General features: G+C 40.0%; 2 protein-coding genes across 21 annotated transcripts in view; both read left to right on the forward strand.

Moving 5' to 3' along the window:
- The window catches only part of DNM3 (dynamin 3), a 567,669-nt gene extending 550,369 nt beyond the window's left edge, over window positions 1-17,300 (forward strand). For 7 of the 16 annotated variants that reach the window (XM_070267682.1, XM_070267681.1, XM_023640549.2 and 4 more), the window contains one exon: window positions 7,700-12,638. In XM_070267682.1, the coding sequence (XP_070123783.1) occupies window positions 7,700-7,769 (70 nt within the window). In that variant the 3' untranslated portion in view covers window positions 7,770-12,638. Of the gene's footprint in view, window positions 1-1,189; window positions 12,639-17,111 lie in introns of those variants that run through there. The other 9 variants (XR_011438995.1, XM_070267670.1, XM_070267675.1 and 6 more) reach the window with 4 other exon arrangements.
- Window positions 17,301-19,682: 2,382 nt separating this feature from the next.
- C5H1orf105 (chromosome 5 C1orf105 homolog) overlaps window positions 19,683-24,908 on the forward strand; it is a 38,909-nt gene continuing 33,683 nt past the window's right edge. For 4 of the 5 annotated variants that reach the window (XM_070267692.1, XM_070267693.1, XM_070267695.1 and 1 more), the window contains exon 1: window positions 19,693-19,893. In XM_070267692.1, coding sequence (XP_070123793.1) covers window positions 19,873-19,893 — 21 coding nt within the window. In that variant the 5' untranslated portion in view covers window positions 19,693-19,872. Of the gene's footprint in view, window positions 19,894-24,908 lie in introns of all 5 variants that reach the window. The other variant, XM_005609669.4, reaches the window with a different exon arrangement.

A 24,908-nucleotide genomic window follows, 5' to 3' on the forward strand; every position in this document is an offset into this window, starting at 1 on the left:
GACAACGCTTGATTTCTCAAACTGACAGTACTTTTCTAACTTCCCTTCCCTTACACATACGCTCTCCTATTCTGGGAATGCTAGTCCCCTCAACTTTCCCTGTTTTCTGGAAGTCCTTCCGACCTCCCAACCTCCTTCCAACTCCAGGCTCAGACCCCGTGTCCCTGAAGCTCCTGAAGCAGAATCCCGTCGTAGCACGTATCCCACTGTTGTCATTGTCTACTTTCTCTCCCCATCTCAACTGGAAACTCCTGGGCAGTGACTGGCTTTGTTTCTGTACCTCTAACTCTTCATACAGCGCCTAGCACAAAGACATGGTGTGTTGAGGGGATGGGAGAAGACACAATGACTTGACGTGCAATATTTAATCAAAATATATTTTGAAATTAGCCCAATATTTAGTGTATTTTAAGAAACAACTTAAACACAAATGCTTTCTCTCTCGTCCTATTCTGTTGAAAACCTTGCCTGGATGAATGCTATTGTAAAATTCTTTTTACAAGTCATAAACTGAGCAGTCGCTGTGGGCAAATCGTTCTTTAAGCTGCCTTTTTGCTGCAACCACAGAAGTGAGTATATTGTACCATCTCTAAGGGTGAAATCCGAGTCAGATATTTAAGACAATGTAAAGAAAGTGTGGCAAGGCAGATTATATCACCATTTATCTCAGAGACTAATTTATACAGCATATTATATGTTTGTATCATCAACTAAGAATTATGGACTGTTTTTCTCCTTATATTCTCATTTCAAATTCCATGAATTGATTCATAGTTTTCCAATGACATATGTTATAAAATCATGGGTTCATTTTCACAGGGGAAAGAAATACTGGCTCTAACATGTAGCAAGAATCATATTAGAGAATTCCTTAAACCTTTTAAATGAATTCCAAGTCCTGTGTTCTTTCCAACATCTACAGCAAACTATTCTTGGACAGTCTGTTACTAAGGCTGAAAAGGCCAAAAATATGCTGGATAGCATCCTATAGTATTTTTGATAATAAATTACAAAATATTATCTTCCACGTGAACAAAATCATGACTGTTATAGCATATTCCTGAACTTAGCTTTATGCCTTCTAGATATATAAACACTGTTTTTTGAATAAATGTTCGAAATAAGAAGCAATGCACGAATACAGTGCTGAAATGTAAAATACTATGTCCCATAATCTGTTCTCTCATAGCAGACGTTCTCAAGAGGAAGTCCTGGGTCATAGTTAGTTGCCTTTCCATTTCACCTAGAGCTGCACTCCTGTCTGATTCCTTGCTTGGATCCGTTCGCTGGTTCATGTTCGTTAAACTACCGGTTGGGACACTGCCCTCTGCAGGTGCTGTAGCAGGCTGTCAACAGGATGAGGAGTAATCTCAGCTCACGGGAAGTTTATAATGTTGTTCAGATGATAAACTATGTACACATGCCTCAAACTTTGTAAATGATGCAAGGATTAAGTAACTCAAGAGGATCGTGAAGAAGTAAGGCATTTCAGTTCCCGGAAGGGAGATTCTGTGGGCACCCGCCAACCCAGCTGGCTGAGGCCTCCACAGCCATTTTGCCTGGAGCCGCTCTGGAGAGGAGCTCAGCAGAGCCCACTGTGGGAGGCGCTCTTCATGATTTTAGAAAACTCACAAGCAGTTTCTGGTTTTTGTCCTCTTTTGTTTAGTCTTCTGAGAAATTCGCCAGATGTAGCCAAAAAAAAGAGAGGTGCCTTGCTTCTTGTGGTCTGTAGACAAAACCCTTCATTGTTTTTTTGACCTATCTCATCAATAAGATAAAAAAGTTGGGCAAGTTGATGTCAGATTCTAGTGGCTCCTAGAAACCTGAGATGCATAATGCTCCCATGATCCCAAATGTAATTGTACGTAAATTGAATTTTGAGACAGTTATATTTTAAAGCTTCAATTATATTTAATAAGTAGAACTTGTGGTATAAAAGAAATATATTGCACATCCTTTTTTGATGCAAATAACTACCGTCTAAGACAGATATCGCTCCTCTAGAAGTATGAATCTGTGTATATCTTTCTTTGAAGGTTTTCGTTTTTTAAAAAATTTGGGTCCACTTAGCTAATTAGGCTGGACTTCAGTCACACTTTCTCCAAAGATGAGAGTTTGGAATGGACATTTAGAGAGGCTTACTTTCTCTTACCTACTACCATTTTCATAAACAAATACAAGCTTCCCCAAGCAAGTAGTTACTCTTCTGGTGATGACTAACAAGAAAACTGCCATAGGATAGTATCTTGGTCTTTACGAAATAAACCTAAAACTGATTTGACCCATATGTAAGTCTAATTCACAAAGGTATCAAAATATTCCTACAACCATTTCTTCATCTTTCTTAAGATTTTTTCCAACACTTTCTCTTTTTTGCTCATACTTTGTCTGGCAGGTGAATTGAATTGTTGACAAAGCAAGGTCAAAATAATTTATTATGCCTTAGAACAGTGGCTTTCAAAGCACAGTCCCAGCAACAACATCATCTGGGAACTTGCTAGCAATGTCTCACCTCATTAGAAACTCTGTATGGGACCCAGCGAGTTGTTTTAACAAACTCTCCAGGGAATTTTGATGCACAGTCCAATTTGAGAACTGTTGCCTTAGAACATGCCAGTGTAACTGCCCAATAGAAAGAACCTTGGACAGGGAATCAGGAGATCTTGGTTTAAGCACAGGAAAGGAAAGACACTAAGCTACATAGACCCAGTCTGACTCACACATTAACCAGTCAGATCTTTCCCACTTCCCATCCTGAGGAGGAATAAGGGCAGGGGCAGAAAGACCCAACCATTTCAGTCATCAATATTATGCTACCAGGAAGCAAGAAGCTAAAGGTGATTTCCACCCTCACCCCCCACCCCACCGCTGATGTACCAATGCAGTTTGCCCTAGTGAACTCTCCCCCAATCCCTGTCAAGATTGGCCTCACGGCATGAGTCCTGAGAATCAGCTAACCCAAAGAAGAGCAGATGAAATTTAGTTCTTCCATTCTTAGAAGACAATCAAACGAGATACTAAGACAAATAATGCATTCTTCTCTCTTATCGGTGAAGCCAGTTTCTCCCCTCACAATGCCACCCACCCTGTGTGAGGATTTGACTTTCTTAGAAAATTTGTCATTGTCCAAAATACTGTAAACGGTCCATCCCTGCAGCTACAAATGCAACTTCAAGTCTTACATCCTTCCCTTTGATTTGAAAGCAGAAACATGGCACTTCTATCGTAACCATAAACCGCCCACGCACAACACAGTGTTTCAATAAACACTAAGTGATGCAAGATGCTCCATTTCAGTATAATGGATTACTTAATGAAACCCATCACTAAACAAAGCAACTGAGGAAAATTTGGTACAAAACAAATAACTTCGCTTTGCCCAAAACAAACTGTCTTATGAGCTGAATGTCTTTGGAAACTCTTTGAATGGTTAGGAACTGGACCAATGAAATTAACCTCAACAGTAAACCTTAAATGTTTTTTGGTGTTTAAGTTGGCAAACACCTTAGCATTACTCATTAAGAAAATTCTCAATGAACTACTTAATACTCCTCTTGAATTGCTTTCTAATAGAGTTTTATATACAGATTATTGGGGGGTTATTATTTTAGAAATAAAATGATGCTGGTTTCTTCCAGAAGGTTTGAGGGACTCTTTAGGAAATTACTAAATACATTTACGGGTTACTTTAACCTGAAACTGGGCATATTTTAAAGATGTCATAATTGTTTTGAGAGAACATGATGGAAATTTTATCTTTCATTCTTTCTGTCATTAACTCACCACACAGGTTTGCAGTGCCTGTTAGTGTAAGGCCTTAGGGCTTCCCTTAAAGAGTCCACAGTGGATGGTTTTCCTGATTTATTTACTTGAGAAAAAAAATGCTATGATCCAAAGACCATCCTAAGTTATTTGATACGGTGGTGAATCAGACAAACAAAAGGTTTGGCACATAGCAGAAAGCTGTATTCTCGTCTCCTGCTTTGCCTTCTTCCTGCAGTTGCCCACTGCTCTTGTCCGGCTCTTGTCCCATCAGTGTGGTGCAAGAATTGGAGGAGGAGATTACTGAGAGTTGCTGCGCCGTCAGAGTATTTAAATCTTCCTATTCTCTGTCTTCCCTTCAATCCTCACCACTTAATTTTTAGTTTCTTTAACCTCATTATAGACCTACATTTTCTGATGACTTTCAAGTTTTATATGCTGCAGTTAAAATCATATTTGCCCCTGCATTGACCACGTTATAGTATTTTCAAGCTCCCAGAATATATTCTCAGAGTCTGAATTACAAAATTTTGCCCTATTTTTTCCACTTAAAGTGGGATGCTATAGTAAAACTACTTGCAGATTTGTCTTATCCCACTTATCCTCCACTGTGAATAGATTCTGAGTTCTTAAAAATCCTGTAGCATAATGCACTCTACATAGTAGATATGCAGTAAACATGCGTGCAGTGTATGACTGGAAGGCACGTTCCAGATCCTCGAGTCTGTCTCCTGCATCGTGGATGAGGAAGCTGAGGCTTAGAGAACTTTAGTTGGTTAATGATTGTACAGATTGGCAGATGGAGCTAGAATCCACATCTTTTGGCTTCTGATCCAGGACTCTTTCTGTGTAAACTTGTTGCCTCAAGTATAAGCCTCTGACCAAGGCCTCAAAGTGTTGCGTGCCTGGCCTTGGTGGACCTGCTCACCTTGACCTGGTCTGTACTCTAACCTGGCTAAACATCTCTGTTTAGGCACTTTTCAGTCATTCACTTGTCCATTATTTAATAAATATTTATTCACTGCCTTCTAATCACATTATACTAAATGCTGCATACACGTAATAGATACAGAAGATGTGGTCTCTGCTCTCAAGAAATTTGCCATCTACTCGGGGAGACAGGCAATAATCTAGTAAATAAATACATAATTACAAACAGGGTTAAGTGCTATGAAGAACACAAACATCATGAATGATGGGGGCATGGTTAGAAACTATAGGATAGTCAGGAAGGGCAGAGGGATGACATTTAAGCCAAGAACAAAAGAATCAAAAGAGAATTCAGTTTGCATTCCTTTCTCTCTTGGCTACAGTCCGTGGTCAAAGCTGTCCCACACACATGAGACAATTCCCAACCCACCACACCACGCTGTGTCCTGCCTTTCACTGTGTTTGTGGTTTAAGTTCTACTTTTTTCAAATAAAATCCCTTAATTAAACTTATCCCATTATTGAAACTTCTGGTGGAGATTCCCTCCTTCAAGCTCAAATTCTGGCCAACTGTCACTCCCCTGTAACTGCTTAATTGCTAAGAATACATTTCTATAGATTGTGTGACTATTTGTCAAACTCTCTGAGGACAGGGGACCTATTATTTACTATTCCAAACATCTACTGAAGAACGGAGCAGTCAAATACTCTGTAGGTAGAGTTTCCAAAGGTCTAAATCCTATACGTCAGTGTAGCTTATTTTTTTGGCAAAAGCAGTGATTTACTAACGAATGCCTTTGTATAATGTAAAGATCAGTGGATATCATGAGCATTCATTAGTTGTTCCTCACTTGTAGGAGTAACTTTCATTTATTCAGTTGTCAAACATTCAGTGGCTGAATGACAAACACTGAGCCAGACACGCAGAAATACGAAGATGAGTAAGACAGCCCATTTCTAATCAGTGGAGAGAAACATATAACCCTAATTAGGATTCAATGTGATGATTATTAATAGAAATATATTGAGATGCTATAAAAGCAACTGTATCAAGATCGGGGTCAAGATGGGGGAAAGTGGGTCAGAGAAAATTTCACTGAGGTGAGTCTTGAAGAATGAATAGCAGTTCCAGCAGATGAACAAAAGGACATTGAGAACGTAACTGCATGTAACACCATGCCGAACACCGTGTGAAACAAGTTAAGTGGATGTGACCTCTGGCCTCTAGAACCTTCGTGTCAAAGGAGAAAATGATGCAGGTTCAAGATTCAGGACAGAAGTTAAATAAATACGGTCATTTTAAATGAAAATGAGGAATATGCTAGTGAAAGGGCGTGTGTTTTTGCCTGGTCGTAAGTAAAAAGGAAATTATGGGAGGATTTTTCCCAAAAGGGAATTCCAAAACATTTCAGGTGGTCACAGTAGCCAGTAGCCTTTATGCAGGAAGAGGACTTATTTGTTTACTCAAATTAAAAAGCTAGTATTGATTGGTTTAGTTGTGTTACTGGGCCTATAAAGTATCTCTAATTTTACTTTCAAAAATGGAGTGTCTGCTTCAAATGAGACCAGTGTAAGAGGTTAAGTTGGAATGCCCCTTCCCAAGGAAACTTTTCCTCTGAAGCCTCTGCAACATTTTTCGGGTACAGGAAGCAAAAGGAACTCTATTAATGTCTAGGCGTTTTTGCCTAAGTGGTCAGTATTTTAACCATTAATCAACAATATATCTTTTGCTTTGATTTTTTCCTTGACTGTCTAATTTTATTTTATAGCTTTGTGATTTTTTCAACACAATTTCATAATCGTTTCCTTTAACTTTTCTAACTTCACTTCTTCATACCTGAGAAAGGACATTTGATTTGATCCATTTAGTGTTCAGCACAGAAGAAAATTCCATGCCATCACTATAATTCCAGAAGGGGTCTTGCTGAAAAAAATCAAGGGAAAGTTTTATCAAGAAGAAAGGTTTCAATGTGTAGAATTTGTTGAGTTTTGTTAGTTATAAAAATCACTCCCCACCATTCTAACATATGAAGGCAAGTACGCACACAAAAAGCTTATTAATCCCTTTAGGAAATAAATGTCAAGGTTCAGGGAATAGAGAGCATTGCTTGGGAAAGTTGAGATACTTGGGTACAGGGATATTTCATTCTCTGGACTTTGTTTATTCAGGAACCTCTGCTCTCAGAAACACCATTACTATCAGAAAGTGAGCAAGGCTACTACTACTAAGGAAACTTTTAGGACCCAAAATAGGAACTAGAGCTCACGCAGTTCACTTACTCTGAGCCTGTTTACACTTATGGTAGAGAACTCTCAAAACCTGGATTTTCTGATTTTAACTTTTAAGTTTTAACAAAGGCAATGAGAAGTGATAACGTGACAGGGAGAAAAAGAGGAAGAATATTTCATAAAGAGAAATAAAAATTCGAACAGAAACCCATCTGTTTTTGAGGCCTAATACACCTTATTACATCACGTGTCACCTAACGACAGGGATACGTTCATTAGGCAATTTTGTTGTTGTGCGAACATCACAGAGTGTACTTACACAAACCTACACGGTGTACCCTACTACACACCTAGGCTACATGGCCTAACCTTACGGGACCACCATCGTCTATGCAGCCTGTTGTTGTTACGTGGTACGTGACTGTAGTTTCTGAAGCGAAGGTAACAGTGCAGTTTACTCTATGTAATCCTACTGTACTGGCAGAAATGTGCAGTGTGTTGTAGGTGGCTTTTAAATGATTTAATATTTTTATTAGTATTGGGAGGGATGGCTTCAGTTTTGAGAAAAATTTGCCTAGGAAAAAATACCTCATTTTTGTTAAAAAATGCTGAGTGAATAAAAGGTGACATTGTTAAAATCATTACAGATGGCACCCACCCCTGCTGGCCTGTCTGTGCATGAGCATGTGTGTCATACGATGGCTCTTTCTCAGTCTTTGGGACAGCCTTCTGTTAGATATTCTACTTGTTTCTTTACCTTTCTCTTTCTCTCTTTCTAGCCGGAGACCACCCCCATCACCAACTCGTCCCACTATAATCCGTCCACTTGAATCCTCCCTGTTAGACTAAACGAAGTATCTGGCATGGCAATTAATTACTAATGAATTATGCGAAAGCAAAATATTTGATAACCCTTGCAGTAAGTCATGAGTAGTCGCATGTGTGGACATCAGTAGGCAAGTAACCAGTTTTACTAATGCGTTCATCACTCATCCTCATTGCTCACGGATGTCAGACCTCTGGAGTTTGACTCTTGAAAACTGCTGACCCTTCAAGGCTTTGTATGTTGTATTGACCAAGGTAGGTTTGTATAGCAGCCCTCCACTTTGGGGACCATTTGCCTACCCTGGCATATATTTGCAATTGCTTTGGACAAGTTTCCCAGTTTACCTACCAAATGTAATTCTTAAGCGATCTGAGATGGTGGGCTTAGACCTAAAACATACCTATTTATTTTCCCACATTCTGTTTTGGCTGACAGAAATTATGTGTATTGCTAATGTTTCCACCTACTCCATAATTACCTATTTAGAGCCTCTTTCCTTCTTCTTTATTTCATAAGACTGCTAGGAAGTGATTTTTAAAATTAGGATTCCTTAAGAATAAAACTTTTCCAGAAGCACAAGGTAGTTTGCGAAGGAAAAGTGAATGCATTGCTTGCTCTAAAGAGCTTCTCATGCCCATGTGTTTTGCTTCATGCTAGAAGCACGTTCAACAGCGAATCAAAGCTTGTTTTTTGGTAGTCAGTCAAAAGATTTGGCTAGTTAGTTTAGAGTTCAAGGAAGAAGCAAAATAGCACATCTCTAGAAGTGTCTGGAAAAAGGTAATTCCTTTATTCACTTCTGTACTCAGTTCCTCATAGGTTACAGTGAACGCTGACGTGGAAAATGTTTCATTTTTCATATTGACCTAATTTTAGGCATGGCTAACTACACTTTGAAACTAACTCTACTTTATTTTTTTATTTATTTGGTTGGTTGGTTGGAGCAAAAATATTTCTCTCTTTCCATGCTAAAGTGTACTTCCTTTATGTAAGAAATTTTCCTACCTTTAAAACAGTTTTAATGTAACTTTCTATCCATTCTAGGCTTTCTGAATAAATCTTGAGCCTTACTGTAGGATAATCATATTTAAAGAATTGAACCTGGAATGGAAGGAAAAGTCATTTAGTGAGAGATGCCATGGTTTAAGAGCAGAGCTCACTTTTTCACGGTTATACCACTTCAGAGTTTCTATCCAGGTCATTCCAGAAAATGGCATTAAGACACTTAGATCTAAAGCAAATTGGCGATTTCTACCATTTCTGAATTTTGCAAAAGCCATTTAGCCTGGAGGTTAATAGTTCAGTCTTGAGGCTGAGTTTTGGACTACCTAGGACCTAGGATTAGCATGTAGGAAACAGCCCGAAGCCAACAGGAATTTTGTCTGTTAACTGCGCCCAGACAGCAAACCAAGCATTCACTGAACAGTGGCGTCCCACGACACTATTTCATATTCTACGGAAGTCAATCAGGTTTCACCAACTGAAATGTCTCTCTTTGAAAGCAGCAAACATGATTTGTATGTTAACTTAACTTTAATTTCCTGTGTAGTTTATACCCAAAGCACACACTCATAAAGTATGAAGTAAAAACTTGTAACCATTATTAAAAAGAGAACTTGCCAAGTTGAATGGCATTGTATTGAACTTAGTCTAACAGGTTACAGCTAACTCACTTATAATAGGCAAAAATCAGAGAATTTAAGATTTATGAAAAGGGCATTTCAACTTTTAAGTTACAAGTGAGTGTATAAAGAACGTCACGTCCCCTCAGTCTTCTCATATGTTATTTTTTCTCATTGGAAAAAAAATTAACTTTTTGTGAATGGAACAGATGTGCAAGATACACACTGGCTTTAAAAATAATGTCACAGCTAAATGGAAATATGTTAAATAAACATCCATAGTATAATAAATAATCTATAGTGAGATCTTTTCACAAAATTCCCTCTTTTTAAGATTCCCTTTGCTTCTTCCTTTGAGTTCTCTACAATAGGCAGCTAAAGGATTATATACTTCAGGGTTTGGCTTCGTGCTAAATGTGGTTTTGCGTTTTGCTGTATTTCAAAAATTTCCTTCTGTTAAAGGAAAATATTGTGGATAACCACTGGTGTATTCTCAGATCAGCACAAATCATGTCAAAGAAAATTGGAGATTTTTTCCAAGTTTCTTTCCACTGATCTTATGCAGTCATAAACAATGGCATTTGTCATCCTTGGCTTTTGCTCTCAGATTATAATCCCAGTGTCACTGTCCCAGTTGTCTCTGTTTGTGGGTCCATTTTTGTCCTCTTTTACTTTTAAGTTATTTCTAATAGAAGCCAGCCTGGAATTTCAGCAGTCATGTTGGAGAATATTTTCAGTTTCTGCAGTACTATGTCAAAGGATTGGTATTAATCCCATTTCCCAAAGAGTTTGCATTTTACTGAAACGAGATGTCTATGTGAATGAAGTCGGAAGCTCTAGGATGTGTGTAGTTTGAAGTGCAGTGTTTATATCAGGGCTTAAGATGGGAATGTTGCTTAATGAGCTTTCCAAGTATTTCCCATGCCACTTCTAATCTTCCATGTGACTTCCTCCTAATTGATTGCTCTGATGTTGTCTACACAATAGATGTAGCTCCATCCTGTCTAGTATAATAAAATAAAACATACAGTGTTTTTAGGATTTGGAAAAATAAACTGTATATGTTTATTTGATAGGTAAATCTATTTTATTGTCACATGCTATATCTTGCATGCTTATTGACTAATTGGAATAACCATTCACTCAATTGTGGACAGATGATTGAAATAGTATTGATTTAGAACAGATATATTGCATTTCCTGAAATCGACTCCCAAGATTACTCTTCTGAATATTGCTTTTAGCTGTGCTTTGTAACATAAAAGAGCAGTAGGGTCTGTTGATTAGCAAATTGCCTACTAATTCAGATACAAACTCATTCTATTCCCAAACATTATAAGGAAACCAGTACCTGTGACATAACTATAAGCCTTCTGAACTTAGAATTAAAAAGTAGTCATATAGATTAATTTTATGACTTTTTAGTATAGACTGTAGCCATAATTCTCAAATATGAAATGGGACCTAATACCAGTATGTGATAAATGTTGATGTTTTCTGTGTACAAACCCATTTTCTATGCATGTGTCTATATGTATACAGTATATACATAGTAAATTTGTTTCTGTAAGTATCTGTACTTTGTGTCCTTTTGGGTAGGTGGACTTAAGAGCACTTGTTCCAATGCTGCAAGCATGAGTGTGATTGTATGTGCATTGTACATAGATGTTACGTATGGGTGTAAATATGTATACATGTGCTTTGTATGTGTGAGTATAAATATATTTTTTAAACTGTGCGAATACAAGAGGTAGCTTTGAAGGATCTGCCATAGGACGTGATAACAGTGGTTCATTTCTGATAACGTACATGAGGTATGCAAAAATGTCTCCACATTGTGTTCATGCTGAGAGGCACAAAGCTCAGAATTACCATGACGACACGCTAGAGAACATCCACAAGCATTTCTATCTGAATCCACAGCAGTGCTTTCAAAGAAGAAATTACCTTGGCTAATACAGTTTGATAAGAAGAGTAAGATCTGGAAACCAACCTTTAAGATCTCTGATTAGAATTATAAATTATCCTTGAATTGCTGAGCTGAGTCTTGAAAAGCTAAGTCGGTATACATAGTCATTTTTTCTCTATGGTAAATGTCAAAAAATCAAGTAGAGGTTTACAGCAGTGTAATAAAAGTAGTGTATATTTCTGAGTAAATTTGCTGAAAATGCAGGGGAGAAGTCAGCTAATATCTCAGAGGTAGGTTGTCCATCCACTTTTTCAGGTAAACATTCCTCATTTGGCACACAATGTGATTATTTGAAATTGACAGGAATCTCCTTGACATTGAGCATAAAGCCTAAATACTAAGTCTCTGAACTGTGGAACTCAATGAAAGAAGACAATACGTGAGACGCGAGCCATGAGTTTTGCATCATTTCACAAGAGGACTGCTAGCTGTGAGCTCCGAGTTAGAATAAAGCTAGATGATTTCAGAGAAACAATTATTAGTGGACTAGATCACTCAATCCCTTCCTAAAAGTTCCAATGTGTCTTCTAGATAATCTTAAGTCATCCTGTCTAAATGGTATGTTTAAAATCATGTGGTGCTCTGTATTGTGAACTTTAAGAATATTTTGAAGCATATGTAGTACTTGCACTGCTATTTGTATATATGTGCAAGAATGTATGAATGTGCGAGAGCAAGAGAGGAAACTCAAGGGAAAGTCTCCTGTTTGTCTTCAGACCTGTTCATACCAGTATGTTGGTGAGGCGTCTCACCTTTCTGGTCTGGGGTTTCACACATGGCTCAGCTCAAGGCATTTGTTTCTTTTGAATTTTTACCCTCAAAATCGTTAAACTTTGCTGATTATATAATGGTTTCAAAATGATGATAAAAATTACTCTATCTAACCTCTTGTATTGTCTGCTACCAATTTGACAAAAAATTTTTCCTCCCAAGCAGAAATTCCACCATGACTTGATTTGAGTTTAATGTCATACGTACGGCCTTCGTTTTGCTTGCTTGTCTCCATTTCTTGTCTCTCTCTTTTCTGAATCCAATTCCTCTTTTGCTTTTTTAAGAAGAAGCAGTGTACAGAAGCAAAATCTTGTCTTCTCTGTTGATTCTTTAATTAATTTGAGCCAGAATGCTTTTCACTGTCTTCTTAGCACTTTCAGGATTTCTTAATGCTGATACATGGATGGACTCTGTGAATGGAATTTTTGAAGCAAGTTCTTAAAGCCTGTATCATTCTTGAAGGTCACATGTACCTATCGTGAAAATGTGAAGCTGTATTTCTGAACCTGAAATAAATGATCACATTTGAAGGACTTCCCCCTTCCTCATTCTTGCATATGTTTGAGTTATGTCCATGCACATCAGTAAGATCTGAGACTTCTCAATATTTATAACTCTTTTGATCAAATTGGCCCACAATTACCAATGTGGAAAATGATAGCATTTGTCATTACTGTCATTAATTTGGGGAAGGACAAGATTTTTAAAGGAAGGAAATTGGACAAATCAAAGGCAGGAGAGTGGGAGACATTTTTTGCCTGATCTGAAGTCACTGTGGTTACAAGATTAAAGGACACAAACCTTACACACCTGGAAGATACAATATGACACTTTCCAAGAGGTACTGTGGTATTTTGCTATTGAAAAAGGAGCGTTCGTGAAATACCCTCGGAAGTAGAAGGAGGAAGAATACTCTGCCCAAATGTTAGGTCCACAGAAGGCATTTCTGCAGAAAATAATTCAGCTCCTGGTTCAACAGTAGGCCTCCATTTTTAACTCACTGGGCATTGAGGGGAGAAGTTACCTCTTTCAGTTTCTCTAATATTAAGAGAATGGAAGAGTGTTCGCTATTACTAGTTACATACATCCTTGTCCTAACTGAGTTTCCAGAGAACAGAGAAAGACTCTTCGTTACATGAGTTTTGTTGATAGGCCCCTTATCAACATACACAGTCCAAGATTGTGCCATCCAAATCAGAAAACAATAAAGGAATGGGAGGAGAGAAATGTTGGCTTATTTTCCCTCTGTGTTCAAGATACACTCATTGTGAAAAGATGAATTAGAAGGCTGTTGTGTTAATTCACACTTTCTTGTTGCAATTTCTTTCCTATATCTATACATCTTCCATGAGTGGAGCCATCAGTGCCTTCAAAAGAACCTTCTTACTGGAAGAGAGAGTCAGGATGACAACCATGCTGTATAGTTGTGTTGTGTTGTGTGTGTGTGTTTTACTGCATGATGCTATATTCAGAATAGTTTCTAATGGAAATTACCAAAACCAAAGGACTTCATTGTAACTACTTGGCAAATTTCCATTTATATTTTTTAAATGGTTCTGGCATCAGTGTAAATATCTGCTCAATTAGTTTTCAAGACTCCTGTTTTTCTGCTGGAATCTTTAAATTTCATACTGAGAGATGTATCTGGTGTTTGGGTTAGATGGATCTCGTACCCTATTTCCTAGTACTTCAACATACACCAGGCATTGCCACTTCTAGGACCATTTATTGGTGTTCTTTCACACTATGGCAGGCTAATAATTGGAATACACGCAAGAGATATTGGCTAAAACCACAAGCTTAATTCAGAGTTTCCCAAAGTCTATTCTATGAGATTTTAATGCTTGACACACATGTACACCAAGAATTTCTTGATTAAATATACTTGGGAAATGATGACTAAAAATTAGATGTTTCTTTACTGGAAAAATTTACAGAGGCTTTACTACAGATTGCACTAACCCCCTAAGAGAGGGTTAGTGTCTACGTGTGCCTCAGACTTATTGGACCGTCAATGCTTTGTTCATAGAGCATCTCACAGGACTAGTGCTCTGAGGGACATTCCTTAGGAAACACAGCTTCGGTGGCTTCAGGCCAAAGGGAAAGGCACTGAGTAAGATTATCCTAGGACAGACTGTCACAAACACAAAGTTGGCTGAGAAAATCAACTGTAAGAGCAACCAGAGCTCCCAGCTTAGGACTGTCGTCCTGGAGCTCTAGTGCTTTGTCGTTGTAATACCTGAGACCCCAGGGGAAGGTCACATAGGGACAGGAGGCGCGAAGGCAGATTAGAGACACACATGCCATGAGTCTTAGTAAGCCTTGTGGAGGACTCAGTTTTCAATATTACCTTTCCTCTCTCACTCTCCAAGAAAGAGCTCCTCTAAATTAATTACATTACCCCCATTGTATTCCTGCAAAGGAAGGGATCCAGGTTGATTTAAAATTAAAGATCATCAGAGACAATTGAGAAGAATGCTTATTATTATTGCCTTTTTTTGTTGCACTTCCCAAGCCTCTAGGCTCACCCACTGCTCTGGGATGTTACCTAAATGATGGGCAGAGAAAGCAAGCAGAGAATGCTTTGTGAGATTGCAACAGAAAAGAAACAAGTTAAAAGGAGGACCTTCCCAGGGATCTTGCACAGGAATGTCACCATAGGAACAGATTGCAGCATTGAGGTAGATCTGAGAGAATGTGGGTAATTCAACATTCTTCTTCATAATTGAGTCTTTTACATATGAATTATGCCCATTTTCCATACACAGCTTTCCGTGCTTCCGTACCTTCCTGTTTTGGGCAAACAATTCTATGAGGTTATTTTTCAGAAAGCTTAAGAAGGTATAACCTGAATTATAATCTTGATTAGGTAGATTTGCTTGTATGGTGAATACTAGTATGATGAGCTTTAAAATTTGTTAGCAACTCAGTGTTCCAAGTCAATGTTCCAAATCAGTGCTCCAGCTTTCATATCAGAGGCAGCAACAGTATGAGGTACCTTTGTAGCTCTTCGTATAAAAAGCCCAAATATTTTCAGCACCTGCCTTCAAACACTTCAGCATCGGTAAATAATATAGAAAATTCTGGAAAAGAAATAGTAAAAACCCAAACTGCCAAGATGCACGATAGAACTAACTCTGAGCCACTGTATGGTGCCATCATCAACAATGCTTTTTTGGCAATGAGAGGGAAGTTAGATAACAGGATAAGTGAAGAGGAAAAGAAAGGAGCTGTCCGAGGGGATAAATGTCACTCTGATGTTTGAAGCAAACATTGTAGCTCTCCGTGAAATATATTCCAAGACATTAAGTTTCTGATCCTGTTTCTGGAGTAGAACACCAGACTCACTCAAACAGGAAAGTGCTTTGGCATATGCTAACAGAATGTCCCTTCAGCACTGTGGACTTGCTGTTCAGTTTAATGGCTCACCTCCCCACCCTGCTGAGGTAATTAAAGTGTTCCAAAGCCCCTTCAGAATTCAAAAATAGTTTCTGTTTGCTGGGCAGGTGATAAATCTCATTGAGGCTGACAGGAATTTAATTACACTTTCTTCATGAAAACACCAGGGATACCCATTACCTGGATCCCTAAAACTGAAGGCTTGCAGACCCCCCGCAGTTGAAAGGTTACGTACCAATAACAAGTTCTTCATCATTTAAATGGATGGGAGGCCTCCTGAGTGTAGCCAGCTTAAATTGGACCAAAGAAAAATTGGTCTTGGACCTTGGGGCACGTAAGATCGTTTGTCACCGCTGCTCAGAAATAGCTCGGTCAGTTTGGCTCCATTAACATCTCATAGAAGATGAACAAGAAGTTTGTTTTCGTTTTTGTTTTTTTGTAGACTTCATTGCTCCACTCACTGAAGTGTTACGAGAGTAAGATGGAAGTGAGTATGTCATTGAACACCTGGATGAGTGGCTAAAAAATAGTCCCACAGAGAGTAGGGTACCGAGCTAACCTCACAGTCCCATGGCTTGCTGTAATGTTGAGTTCATTACCAGTCCAGTTAGAAAGAGGAAATTAAAGTGTCGACTTCTGTTGGAAACCCAGTGGGAAAGCTTCATTTGGCCTGCTGTTTTCCTACTAACAGAGCTGCTCGTTGCAATGGAGAGTTTACTGTATCTTCTCTAACAGTAAGTCATCCAGAGAGGCCGAGGTCAAAAGGAAGCACAACTCTGGACCCTTATTTCACAACCCATGGGCCTGACAAGATGCAACCCAGGCTAGAGATGTGGGGAAGGATCCAGCAAACCAAATCTTATTTACCCTGGACCCAGTTCAGAATAAATCAGCACTTCAGTTGCACCTAACTCTGAGACAGAGGGAAATCCTACAGAATGCTGGGGCCACCATGGACCAGACCCAGGCTCCGGTTTCCCTGGGCCTAGAAAGGCTATCACATGAGAATATTCACCTGGAGCAAATTCTTATTTACAAATCCTTGTCTCCAAGATCGACACTTAACGTTTTCTGCATTGTAATTGAATTGTTCATTTGATCTCATCACCTTCTAATTTCCTTCATCTTAAAAAAATTTCACCTGTCACGCTTCTGTATCAGCTCTCTCTCCCCCTATGGAGTTTTCACAACATTTATTGAAATCTTTGGAAATTACCCAATGTCACAAAATCAGGGTTAGGAAACAAATACTCAAGTTATAAAGGTATTTGGCTCTAGGGCTGTTGCCAGTTCTCCTGAATATGATTTCATGGATTTATCATTTCATGGTACAAAATAAAAGATTTTGGAGTGGGCGCCAATGGATCATACCTAGCACCCTGCTGGGAGCCGAGGAAAGTCCTGAGAACTGCTGACCTTGCCGTGTGGTATTCCCTCATTTCCCCTGCATGCCTGCACGTCTCTGTGTCTGATTTGAATTTTACTTTTGTGGGATATTTTTGCATGCTCTTATTTGGATTTGTTTTATAATTTACACATTGTTTTCTTCCTTTGCATCTGTGTTTTTCTTTTTGTTATTTTGTTTTGTTTTGTTTTGTTTTCACTAGGCGACCCCCTCCTGCCGTTCCAGGACGACCATCCTAACCCCCATCATTCATCTCCTTTTGTTTCCAACAACATGTCTACCATGGTATTTAAAAGCCTCTCATTTGCACTATATTGTCATATGTACATAAAAGCTTTTATTTTTGATCCATGTCTATAATAAAAACAAAGTTTATTCTATATAAAAAAAATGAAATGTGTTCTGTTTCTTTTTCTAAAGAAGACCCAAATTTATTGAGTTTGCTTCAGCTAAAACCAGGTAAGGTGAAAAATACATAATTTGATCATTTAAGGAGCTTAATTGAAAAAGATTGATTTTAAGTTCTTAAAGCATGGCAATTTAAGATGCTATTTGGTGGAGAATAATAATCCATCTTCAGTTGAAATGTCTGTCCAATAAAAGAGTGAAAAGATGAAGTAAAAATTCTGGGTGTCTAGAAAGGCACAGAAGACTGAATAATTTCAACTTGCCTCCAGGTATCCCATTAATAATTATTATTGTACCAAAACATTTTTTCCTTTTTTTTTTTTTAACATTGGCACCTGAGCTAACAACTGTTGCCAATCATTTTTTTTTCTTCTTTTTCTCTCCAAAGCCCCCCTAGTACATAGTTGAGTATTCTAGTTGTGAGTGCCTCTGGTCATGCTATGTGGGACACCACCTCAGCGTGGCCTGATGAGTGGTGCCATGTCCGCACCCAGGATCTGAACCTGCGAAACTCTGGGCCGCCAAAGCAGAGCGCGTGAACTTAACCACTCAGCCACGGGGCTGGCCCCTTTTTTCCTATTTTTATTATTTTTCTAAACACTCTTGTAGGAGATAAAATGTGTAAGATTATGGAAGAAATTGTAAGTCTTAAATACATAAACCTTACACACTCTATTGGGGAAATGAAGGGAAAAAAATATTATTCAGAATAAAAGTTCAAGGCCACCTTGACAAGAAAGATTCTTAATGATGTCAGGAAAGTACTGGAAGAGTGAGATCTATATGAGTTTGGGGGAAAAGAGAACTTTTTTGTACCTTAATCCTCAAATGGTAATTCCAACATTGAAATCTTAAGCTATCATTTAAAAAAAATCCCAAAGATTTATCCAAATAAAATGTTTATTATTAAGGTGATATAGTATATCCTGCCAAATATGTGCTCTGAAGCCTTCCCAAAGGTTTGAGATCTAATTTAGAATTTTCTTTTTGAAGATTTACATGGTCTAAATTTGAATTTAAATGTAACTCCTCTCAGATGAGATCACTTCTGAATGTACCTTGCTTTAGCATATTAAGACAGAAAACTATAGGACAGGAAAGTAAAAAATTCTTCATCAGGAATTGGTGTCCCATTTCCTTCATGTCTCACCTGGGCAAAGAGAGGCCGCATAGAAGATGTGGGCAGGAAGCCCCAACTCAAAAATGGAGACCACTCACTAACAATGCTCTTTCTTTGGACAATCAAAATCTTTTTTAAGGACTACACTGTCCACTCAAAAATGCAAAACTAGTTTATTTCTCAGGTTAAAAATTTCATTCATTACATTACACACAATTACATCCATTTTTACTTGTATCCCAGGTCATGTGACTGGGCGTTAGAAGCACTGGAAACTAGGAAAATTCAAAGGTGTCAAAGTAGTGGGTCCCCTGAAGCTCAAGTGCACCTGAGGGGACTGAGTCGATGCAAAATAATGCACAGCCTGTGGTCTTTTGCCCTTCCCTTCACCGTCAGTCCAGGCATTTGATTTTTAAATCAATATTCTTATTGGATAGCATTCTCATCCAGTAACATTCTCATCCCCACAGACGCAGCATTCCCAGATTATTTCATACCACCTCCCCAAACAAAAACAGAGGTTGTCAAAAGGAAGGTTTTCACCAGCTGTCTTTTCTAGTTGTTTGGTACTTTTCCAATTTGTCTTAAACATGAACTTATTTTTATATGCAGTGTTACAGTTTACATGTTAAAATCTTACAGTGACCTGATGAACAATGAGAAAGGAAAACTCAAGTCATAGTGGAATGAAATGATTCCCTGGTCTCCTCAACAGAAAAGTGTGGTCCTTTCCTCACATTTGATAGGGGAGAAAAAAGGGGGAAAGTCGGGGGAAGGAAGCAGCCTGGAGTAAAATGAAAGTACGCTAAGGTTTGTTCATAGTGTTTCTGTGTTTCATAGTATACCCCTCCCCAACACTCCCTACCCGCAGGTCCACCCTCCATATCTGATAGAGGGTTGAAAAAGTACAGTGTTCTTCAGAGTTGACCATAACTCAGGATCATCAGGAGGAACAAACTATTACGCCTTTAATAAATATAATATTTCTTAAATATTCTCAACCCTTTATGTGTACATCGAACATTTCTTGAATTTATAATAATGTCCTAGTTCCTGGGAGCTAGATAATAAAAAAAAAGATAAAGGTAGCTTACAAAATAGCTAAAGAAGCAATTACGGTACAGTGCTATGAAAGGAGGAAATTTCGGTCATTTTTCCAGGGAGAACTGTTACCAACTTCAGTGCTGAAGCAGCTGTTTGAGTTCTAGAACCACTTGACCCAACGCAGTGCTAATGTTCTAGAACGTGGTGATTTGACCTCTGACAAAGAAAAGAACCATGGAAGCCATGTCAGCCAATCAGAAACCACACTTTTCATTTCTAATGGAGTAGTCTAATACAAGACGCTGAATCGCATAAGTGTTGGTTGAGAAAAAGACATAGTAGTTTGAAACTGAAGTAGTCTCCAGCTAGAAAAACCCAGGACATCCAAGAGATGGAGAAGAGAGAAATGAAGGTAGGAAAAATAAAACTTCCAACCCCTTCCTTGGGGAGTTTCACTGGTCAGTAAATGTCTGTAAGCCTTGGGGACCACGTGTACTCTGCGGGATGTTTTAACAAACATCCTGGAAGCTGAAGGCCAAAAGGAAGTAAGGAAATAGCCTCTGCTGTTCATTTACAGACAAGGGTCCTCTCAGTGGGTTTGGAGCTCGATATACCTCAGTTCTCTTTATCCCAGAGTTCGACAAAATGTTGTACTTGCCAACATCTGTTTTATAACTCAGCATTAAGTATGATTAAAAAAAACTCAGAAAATTGATATTGGAATCTTTAGTCCAGGTCCATGAGATTCTGAAGTAAACCTTTGCAACCATGAATCCATTTTAAAAACGTGAACCTCACCCACAGAAGGATTGTTGAAAAAGAAAATGCTTCTGTAGCCGTTTACAATACTACAGGGTCTATATCTGAATAACTCAAACAGAGCTCATGGTACTACCCATTTAAATGAGAATGTCCCACTTGAAGGGACATGCCAGCTGCCTCCGCTGCCATAATATACACCTGCTTTTCTTTGGGTTTTTTATACCGCAAGTTACTATTGAATTGCAATACTGTCGACATATGAAGGTGGGATTAGGTGGCAGGCTATTGGATGAGTCAAGATATACACTGCTCTTCCCATACGGTTTTTAATCAAAATAAATTTTACAGTACTTGATGTCAGGTCCCGATTTTCAGCCCCAGTTCACATCCTCAATGAACCTCATGAACAGGAGCCACGAGCGGGTGCCTTAGCAAACCCCAAGGGGCCGAAGAGACTGAACGATCCTCACGGCCGTAGTGAAGTCACTGAAGTGGGTTCTACCTCTCAGACAGAGTACATTTTTGAGGCTCCATATAACACTATCAAAACACTGGTCTTTCAGGCTCCTAAGGGCTCTATTTTTTTTCTCCCAGTTCTCATCTCCGTGGGTAGGTCTCAAAAGGCAATGGAGAGCAAGCTAGAGCCAAGGAGACAGTTCCTTCTGCCACTGCCTTTTTCTCTTTTAAAGACAAAAGCTACATCCACAAAAGCTGCCTGGGGCCTAAAGATCTGCTTATTTTGCAGTTTAAAAGGAGTAGGAGGCCCACTGTGTTCTCACTGACCAGAGTCCAAATGTTCCTTGGGCCCTGCACAAGGCCAAGGGGCCGCCCCGGAGTGGTGAGCACGGAGCCAGCTGGAGCTTGGGAAAGCAGAAGCAGCAGCTCAGAGCCAGCTTTTACAGAGGCCCCAGGGACCACAGTTTCCCTTGACCTCTGCCTTGGTAAAATCAATTTGTTCCATCGTCCCAATCACAGTATGGTCAAGGGATTGTAGGGCCGGTCTGTTTAGGCCACAAGACCTTGAGCTGCTCCTGGGTGTCATTTGAACCCAGGTGCCAATTGGTGCCATATGGTGGCAGAAAAGGCCATTTGCCTTTCCAAGCCCCTTCCTCTGGCACTTTGGCTGCTGCATTACCTGCTGGGCGTGAGGAGGCACCAGCACCATGGTGTTGCCAGGCCCCTGCTGCTGAGCAAACGCTGGGCAGTGGGAAACAGATGCTCTCTAACCAGCCTATCTCTGGGGGATCCTCCCCTTAATCACAGTAATACACCTGCAAAGGAAATGGCATTTTGGTTTGGTTGGTGATTGCTATTGTTTCTCAAGGTAAACAAACCAACATTAATTGCACCTGTGAGTTGCAAAAGAAAAAAGCCAAAAGCATGGGCATGGTCTAAGCCCGCTGGCTCCAACAGGTCTTCAGCTGTTTTCCCTCTGCCGCTCCCCGCAGCTAAGCTCTCCAGAGCCCTCCCAGCTCTCAGAGGAGTATGACATGGGACCTTGGTCAAACCCTGGCTCTCCCCTAAGTTCTGATCACTTTGCCCAGAATCAAACTTTCGAGAACACCACAATTGGCACTGTCCCCTGTTGGAAGTTTGCACAGTTCTCAGGAAGTTTGTCTCATTATCCCCAAAAGGCTCTTGTCAAAATGTGCATTACCCAGAAAATTAGTACATTAATTCCATTAGCAAACTATAGTAAGTTCATGATGACATGAGGAAGCCTGCACACTAACACCACAGCTCCTCCAAGGTAAAGAAGAAGCCCCAGAAGTCCCCCCCTCCCGCCCCACCAGCTCTCACATTCTCACCACCATCTGCCTTGAACCCACTGGGACTTACACTATTAGCCCTTTCTCAGCCTATGTTGGTCATCCAAGAACCCCTAAGCCCTCCACTGCTAGGCTGCCTTCTTCTCTGCTCTCTATCTCCATTCAGGTCTGTACATACCTAGTCTGTGCACCTCTCCTACCCCTCGCCAGCTTCTGAAACCCTTACACTGCACCCTCTGTAATTCACTTCCCATGATCAGCAAAATTCCCTGTATCTTCAACTTATTCTCCTGATGTGTCCCTCACCTACTTTCTCTGACACAACCAGATTCTCCTCTAAGGGCACTGCTTCGCCTGCAGCCTTCGCAAAAGTTGGCAGCTTGTCTCCCGCAGGCCTCATACTGCTGAGCCTGAAGTGGAGTAGGGATCCCTGTTTTTATTTTTGTTTTCAGACCGTTCTTCCTCTCTCCTCCCTAAAACCCTCAGCTTTGAACCGCATGGCATCAGATTATAGCACATACCCCTCATTGTTGTTTTCACCTAACAACCTCCAGTCAATTTTCCATTATTTCTCAATGATTTTAGCTGCTGTTTCACTGTCACTCTCTGCAGTACCACACCTGTCTTAATTCTTGGCGATTTCCACATGTGTGTAGGCAATCCCTCCAACACCACACCCCATCCCGCTTCTCATTTTCTTGACTTCACTCCTCCAATGGTGTTGCCCTGCTCCCTAGCCCAGCCACTCACTCCCAAAGTCATAACCTTGTCTTTATTCTCCGAGCTTCACTTTCCATCTTTCTAACCCCTTGGACCTCCACTTCACTGGCCTTGTCCCTGTCCCTCACCTCCCTGTCCTTCACCCCCTCGAGGTTAACCCTCCTTCTTACCCAACTTAAATGCCAGGGTCAATCATTATAATCATGCCCATGCATATATACCTTTCTCCCTTGTCCTCCTCTCAATTTGATAAAACCACCCCCCTGGGTATGTTCAACTCTCCATCTCCTTTGCTTTGCACCCATGTAGCTGTACATGGTCTGGAAAACAGACACACAAACTAATTGGTTTCACTTTAAATTCATGACCACTACCCTCCAGTGAGCCCTTGATGCTGCTGGGCAATTCTTCTGAGTATCCCTAGTTCATTCACTCTCCCAGCATCTCCCAAAACTACTTCATACCTTCTCTCCTCCCTTCATCAGTTTCTCCCTTAATCGCACTCTCAGCTGACCGTTTGCCTCCTGCTTCCCTGGAAAAATTGAAGCAATCAGAAAAGAACTTCCAAAGATCCCCATCCCTCATCTGCCCGCTTACAATCTGCTCACTTCCCAGCATCTGTATCTATATACCCCGCCTTCCACTTGTTACCATAGTTCAACGTTCCCTGTCTAATGCCAGTCCCTCCACTTGTGCGCTGGATCGCATCTCTTCTCATCTGCTCAAGAATATCATGGCAGCAGTTATTCCCTTTCTCACATCAACTATCACTCTCTGCTGTTTCATTTCCGCCAGTATACAAATGCACTATCGTTTCTTCCAGCTGAAAAAAATAGTTTCTTGTCCTCACCTCCCCTTTCAGTTTCTGTCCTGCTTCCTGGTTCCCCTTTGAAACAAAACCTACAGAAAGTTGCCTGTACTTGCTGCTCCAATTTCTCTTCTCTTATTCTCTCTTAAACTCACTCCAAATAGATTTTTATTCCCACCACTCCACCAAAAGATTCTTCTTTTTAAGGACACCAGTGACCTCCTGCTTTCTAAATCCAATGGTCAATTCTCAGTCCTTGTCTTATTGACTTATCAGATTTTGATCTGCTCACAGCTGATCACCCCCTCTCCTTTAAGTCATCTGCCTTGGTTTCCAAGGACTCTAAACTCTTGATTTTCCTCCTGCCTCAGTGGTTGTGCTTTCCAAGTCTTTTTGCTTGTTCTTCTTCCAACATTTTAATTTGTAGTTCTTCGTCCTCTTCTCTGTCTAGATCAACTTCCTTGGTGATCTCATCCAGTCTCATAACATTAAATACCATGTATACGCCAAGTCCAAAATTTATATCTCCACCACATACATTGCTCCTAAAATCCAAACTCCTATCTTCAGCTCCCTACTCAACGCTCCAGCCTGTTGTCTATGTCTGTATGTCTACACTCAGCCTATATGTCTATAACACATATCATATCCTACATGCCCCAAGCTGAACTCCTCCCCAAAATCTCCACCCACCTCCCTTACATCTAGTATGTTAGGAAGTCCTTGACTCTACTTTCAAATTATATCCAGAATGTGACTATTTTTACCACTTCTTCTGCTATCACTCTGTTCGAAGCCACAACCAGTTCTTGCTTGGACAACTCTAAGAGCCTCCTAATGCTTTTTCCTGCTTTTACTCCTGCCCCACAGCAGCCAGAATGAACCGTTCAAAACGTATGTCTGATCACGTCCCTCTTTTCCTCCAAGACCTTCCAATGGCTCCCATCTCAGAGTAAAAGCCAAGGTCCCTTCAATGGCCTGTAATGTCGTACATTGCATCCTCTCTCATTCTCTCTCTAGCCTCATCTTCTCTTCTCCTTATTCACCCCACTTCAGCCATCTTTGCTGTTCCCCAAACACGCCAAGCAGTCTTCCGCCAAGGCCTCTGCAGCTGCTCCTCCCTCTGCCTGGAACGCTCTTCCTCTGGGAATCTGGATTATTTGCTCACCTCCTTCAAGTCTTTGGTTAAATGTTACCTTTTCCGTGAGACCTACCCTGACTCGCTTATTTAATACCATTGCTACTTTCTTCTTTTTTTCCATAGCATTTATTGCCGCCTGTCTATTGTCTGTCTCCTCTTGCTACAGTGTAAGCTCTACTAGTTCAAGGACCTTTCCTGTTTTATTCATAGATACATCTCAAGCACAT

This window comes from Equus caballus, chromosome 5 (genome assembly GCF_041296265.1).
Source record: "Equus caballus isolate H_3958 breed thoroughbred chromosome 5, TB-T2T, whole genome shotgun sequence".
Lineage (NCBI taxonomy): Eukaryota > Metazoa > Chordata > Mammalia > Perissodactyla > Equidae > Equus > Equus caballus.